This window comes from Neolamprologus brichardi, chromosome 23 (assembly GCF_056152115.1).
Source record: "Neolamprologus brichardi isolate AB-2024 chromosome 23, ASM5615211v1, whole genome shotgun sequence".
Taxonomy (NCBI): Eukaryota; Metazoa; Chordata; class Actinopteri; order Cichliformes; family Cichlidae; genus Neolamprologus; species Neolamprologus brichardi.
In genome coordinates this window covers 24,130,717-24,136,716 of record NC_142125.1, presented here as the reverse complement: position 1 = coordinate 24,136,716, position 6,000 = coordinate 24,130,717, and the positions used below count along the sequence as shown (strand labels likewise).

The 6,000-nt window shown below is 39.8% G+C and overlaps 1 protein-coding gene across 1 annotated transcript in view; it reads left to right on the top strand.

Annotated features, from left to right (window-relative positions):
• The first annotated feature begins 1,997 nt into the window (after positions 1–1,997).
• ahr2 (aryl hydrocarbon receptor 2) overlaps positions 1,998–6,000 on the top strand; it is a 94,837-nt gene continuing 90,834 nt past the window's right edge. Inside the window, exon 1 of the mRNA XM_006792856.3 lies at positions 1,998–2,456. Coding sequence (XP_006792919.2) covers positions 2,398–2,456 — 59 coding nt within the window. The 5' untranslated portion in view covers positions 1,998–2,397. The remainder of the gene's footprint in view (positions 2,457–6,000) is intronic.

The following is a 6,000-nucleotide window of genomic DNA, read 5'->3' as shown; positions in this document are numbered from 1 at the left end:
TAATGAGTTCAAATAATTTTAGAACTTTTAAATTCTGTTTATTTAACGAATATGATCATTATAAATATACTAGTGCCTATAGGAAAAATTTAAATAAATTTATAACTAGTTGTAATGCTTATAGGCAAAACAAATGCCATATATGTTGCCATGTATTTGTATTTTTCTCAGTAATATTACTGTTTGATGTAATTTTAAGTTATTTATTTACTGGAATGTATGGAGCATTTGCAATACTGAACAATTTATTAAAATTTAATGTAAGTATACATTTAAGTCTACAAATTATAAGCATAATGGAAGAATATGCTATAGTATTAATTTAGATGTATTCCTTTATAATCTTACATACATTTATATAATGTAAGTGTACTTTTAAGTAAACATAATGTAAGTGTAAAGTAAGTATAGATTATAGTATCAACTTTTAAGTATTACATCATAAGTTTACATAATATAAGTAAATATTAAATTTTATTTTGTCTGTTGGGCTTCATAAAAATGTTAACAGTATTGAAGAATTTGTACATAAATGCAAATATCAGAACATATTTCTCTCTCTCTCTCTCTCTCTCTCTCTCTTTATATATATATATATATATATATATATATATTAGGGGTGCAACAATACTCATATGATATTGAACCGTTAGATATAGTGCTTTCTGTTCGGTATGCATATGTATCGAACAATACAAAATTTTTAATTTATTTGATCAACTTTTCTTCTGATGGTGTATCTGCGTTCGACTACTTCGCCTAGGCAGCACTGTCGAGCGCAGATCCACTGAGCGCAGCACAAGCTAGCAAGACAGAAACTAAGCTTGTTGCAACATGGCAAATTCAACCTCCCCCACCCTCATTCAGATCTGGCCTTTGGAACTATCTTGGTTTTCATGTGAGGTATGACCCTGAAGGTAAGCTCGTCATGGACAAAAGTAAAACAGTATGTCGGATGTGCCACGCAATGCGCAGTTACATTGGTGGGAACTACTGCGTTTGCTCGTTAACGTGCTGACGCCGTCCAGCCCCCGGAGATCCACGGTAGCTCGTTAACGGAGATTTGCCAATATGGCGTTAATGTCATTTTAACGAGATTAACGCTGACAGCACTAGTGGGAACAAAATGAATATGACTGCACATTTGCCAACATCATCCTAGTGCAAAGACAAGTGGAAGCAGACAAAAACAACAAGCACGCATGCTACAAACTTTACCGGAGTCATTTAGACAGCCGTTAGCACATGATTCTCCTTATGGGGACCTGATATGTGTAATATGCTGCTGAGAATATAGCCCAGAAGAAGCATATAGTATAGCTTTTATTTTGGAAAGAGCCATTTCTCTGTAATAAACTCTCTTTTCCAAAGATGAGCGATTTCTCTATCAGATAGATTTATTATTTTATCCCTTTGTTGTTTCAGCAACATTAAATTAAAAAATTGTACGTTTGAGTTAAAATATATTTATAATTTTGATAAAAGACAAATTAAAAAAGCATGAACATATTTTTTGTATGAAAAAATATCAAACTGTGACACCAAAGTATCGAACCAAACCGAACCGTGAATTTTGTGTATAGTTGCACCCCTAAAATATATATATATATATATATATATATATATATATATATATATATATATATATGAGAGAGAGAGAGAAATATTGTGTGTGTATATATATATATATATATATATATATATATATATATATCTTCAATAACTGTAATTGTAATTATGAGCATAAATATTATTTAAAGACTAACTTTTATTTATTTATTTAGTTAGTAAACGCTTATACAAGCATTACAATGAAAAAAAAAACAGTCCTTAAGGTCTTCCCGGTTGGAATGCGGTTTCCTAACCATTCCTCGGCTGCGGTGTGTATTTCAGTTGGCCCACATTTGGACCACCTTAAATATTCTGCTCTCTCTCATTACAGTGACACACACACACACACACATTCACACTCACCGCCACGGGAGCGCGCGGCGGCTGAGCGGCCCCGTCAAATCACTACGGAGGTGACGCGCAGCCCGAGGACTTACATAAAACTACTCCGAGGACTTTTCGCTCTTTTAACACCTAAAAGTCGCTTTACTCGCCCGTATCTCGGACGAGGAGGCCTACACGTCGTGGAAATAAAAAGTTGTGGTAGTTTTTAACTTCTACCAGAGGCTTGTTTCGATTAAAGACAACAAAAAGTTTTTTTTTCGGCTGAGAGGCACTCGGGACGCGAAGCAGTCGAGGACCGAGAGGAGGGGGGGATTTCTAAACATCTCCTTTTCAGTTTTTTCGAGGGCATGCGAGTCTTCTGAACACGCCTGGACCTGTTAACGCGCACATAAAGCCGGGAGAAAGCCACTTGTTGCTCACTTTGTTTCTTCTGAATTCAACATGCTGCCGAATACGGCGCTTTACGCCGCGAAGAAACGGAAGAAGCCCGTCCAGAAAATGTAAGTCAACTCCCCAAACACCGCAAAGCAAAACCCCCGAGCACTCTGAGGTGTCTGAGGTGACCGGAGAGCTAAAGACAGACGTTTTATTGCACTTTATGAGCTCCGTGGTGTAGTTTATACCAGCTTTATAACGCGTTTTACTGTTTACTAATGTAATACTACAGTTGTGCCAGTACGGGCAGTCCCTTTGACCTTCAATAGAAGCTAGGACGTGTAATCCTGTTAAAACACATCGCTTTGGTGGCTTTTAATGTTTATATTGAGCAACAATCTGTGTGTTTTTCTCCCCAAAGCATGCATACATGTCACAGTGAAGCTTTCTAACACCAGGGATCTCTTTTTCCTTTTTTTTAGGTGCAGCTGTGCAAACATCCCTGCACTACTCCTGTATTATAGCCTGCGTTACATTGTAATAAGCGTGTTTGTGCCCTCTATGTGTGTGTGTGTGCAATAGTAGCTGGATTGTTGAATCCATAGGGCTATAAAGTCTATTTTTCCCTGCAGTGGTTATGCAATACTGGCCAGCCACCCCGAGGTAATGTGAAGTGCTGAGGTCCAGCAGCACTGCGTGGAGAATAAAGTTAACTGTTGCTTCAGTATCATTTAAATCTAATTTTACCATCTGGGACAGCTGGCCTTCCCAGACTGATCTGTGGCCTTTAAAAACTCCTTAAAGGACTCCTCAGAAGTGGATGGTGCTGAACTGGAATTTATCTTTTGAGTTTTTGTTTGAGTGTGCCCTGTAGGCGGGGAGGTTGACACTGTAAAGACTGAAACCCCACATCAGAAATCTCATCGTACCACCTTCCTGTGATTCTACTTATGATTTTAATATATGTATAGTATCTTTGTTTCCCTCTTGATTCCCCAGTCGGGACGCCTCAGAAACCCCCCCAACGGTGCAATTTGAAAACTACCTCTGCATAGAGAAGGAACCGTTTTTGGACGGAGTTTTGCTCATTTCATTATCCCGTTTTTGTAGGGAAGCCAAGCACAGTGAATCTTTGTTCTTCTGTGCTTTGTCAGAGATGAAGTTTCAGGACTTGTTAGAAGCCCTTCGAGTGCCGCTGCATGTCCCCGAGGTCTTCACTTTGGGAACCACAAAGTTATTCTTTGCACAAAAACAGAAGAACAGAGCCCTCAGATTGCCCAGCCCTATAAAGTGAAAAAAATAGAGATATTACTAATGATAGGCTTAGTTGCTCATGAATTTTGCTGTGAATAAACCACTAGAAGTGGACTTTTCTCTTTCACTGAACTAGAATGTTCTTAAAGAAACAACAATTCAAACTGGATGTAAACTAGTGGAAAAAAAAATCTCTTCATTGACACTTAAACCAACTGGTGCTCATGTGATTTCTGTAGACTGGAGGAGCCTGAACTCTAACCATCGACCTTCCGATTGTAGATGACCCGCTCTAATGTCACCAGCCTAGAATGAACTTTATAGCCCTTAAAACAGCATATACTGGTTCCAGTGCATATTTAAAGGTTCTCTAAAGCATAATTTTACAATAGTTCCTTCTGTGAGATCATAAAGAAAAACTTAGATTGGGTCTCTAATCCAGTACTCTGGTACGCAATGGCCACATAGTTTAAAAAACATTAATAAATCTGCTTCAAAGATCCTTTAAAGGCCCCCTGTGGTGTTGATGGATGGAAGATACTGTATAGGAGTGAGGATGTCTAAAGGATCAAGTAGATGGTGTTGCTGTTTCCAAAGGCACCACAAGTATGTAAGTCTATTTTAGACCCTTTGGGAAAGAACCCTTTAGAGGTTATATAAAGCACCAGGCTCTAATTGTTCTACTTATATTATTCAAGGTGCTTTTCTAGAGGTTCTCCAAAGCACCATCCTGAAGTGTCCTCATCAGACCTCTCATTGGGGTGTAAATAACTTTGGAGAGTTTTTATAAAGCACTGTATTTGAGTCTTGGACACATTACGCTGCTCTGCAGGCTCTCCAGAGAACTATGCTCAGTAAGTTAATAATAGACCCTTAACCATACTGTTAAGACCATGGGCCACTGTATGGGACTTCTCTAAGGCATCATGGGGCACCATAACATCCTGTTGCATTTCAGCTGATATCCTTAGTTGTGTTGAGCCTTTGTAGAGGATCTTGTATAACCTTCTATCACCATATTTAAAGTGCTGTAAAGAGCCTTTAAAGAAGTTCTGTATAGCACCATGGTTCCGTTTAAACAACTCCCACGAAGAACTTTCAGAGGGATTCTCCAGGGGGGACATAGTTAATTCGAAACACTGAAAATCGAGGAAAGAACTTTAGATTGGTTCTCTATAGAACCAGTGTTAATTTTCAACACTTAAACATGCAGGAGAGAACCTTTAGAGGGTTCTTTGTAGATTCTATATAGCCCCGTTGATCATTTACACCCTTAAAAGTGCTTTAAGGACCTTGTAGAAGGGTTCTCTGTATCAAAGTGCTTGTTTTAAACTCTTGAAAGTGCAGCACAGAACCTTTAGAAAGGTTCTCCATAACAGCATGGACATTTCAATCCATTAAAAGTGCTATAAAGAACTTTTAGAAGGGTTCTCTAAAGCGTCCTGGGGATATATATTGTTTGAGACCCTTCGCTGTGCCATAAAGATCCCTCTGCTCTCAGCCACGCTGGCCTCCTCACTGTGATTTTTACCAGTTTGTGATTTTTAGCTTTAACAAGCCAGACGGAGTGTTAACTGCCCCGTACAGAACCACAGGCTTGAGCAGGGACCCACGGCAGAACCCAGCCAGAACCGCGGTTTCAGTGTATGTGTGCGTATGTGTGTGTGTGGCACTACCTGCATTAATCATAATCAGGACGTAGAGCGCTCTCACGCAATGTTTCCACGAGGGAGGAGGGAGGGAGGGAGGATGGCGTAATCTGAGACTCGCTCTGTTTTTTCTCCTCCTCCGACTGCCACAACATACTTTTTTCCTGTCTTTTTCCTTCTCTCTCTATGTGTTTTAGGGGAGTTTGTTTTTTCCCTCCCTCCCTCCACTCAAATTAACATAGTTCAGTGTCACGCAAAGGGTTACGTAAGTCTGCCATGTTCAGTTTTTAGGAAAAGTTTGTCTTTCTTTTCTTTTTTCTTTCAGGAAACAGTGTTGAGTGAGGGAGTTGTGAGTGTGAGAGTCAGTTAAGCCCACAGAGAGGTCTGGAGGCGGCGTTACAGCCGCCTGCCCTGCGGCAGTGCACCTTTATGTTTACACTGTATTGTACAAGGGAAGCATTTAAATTTATGGTAATGTCCATGTGTGACAGAGACAAAGAGACGGCAGATGGATTGTACAAAGTTGTAAAACAATAACGAGAAGGTTGAATTGCACAACGAGTAGCCAGAAGTATTTGGACATCTGCATGAGAAATGCTTGCAGGCGTTCTTGACGTATCAGCCTCCACATTTTGGACCCGGCTGCAGAAACTTGCAGTGATGTTAGGAAACGAGGGCCTGCCCCGTTTTGGGGTTAAACTCCGTCCCAGAGGTGTTGGAGGAGGCTACTTGACTCCTTCCCACAGATGTTTTATAGCAGCTGGAT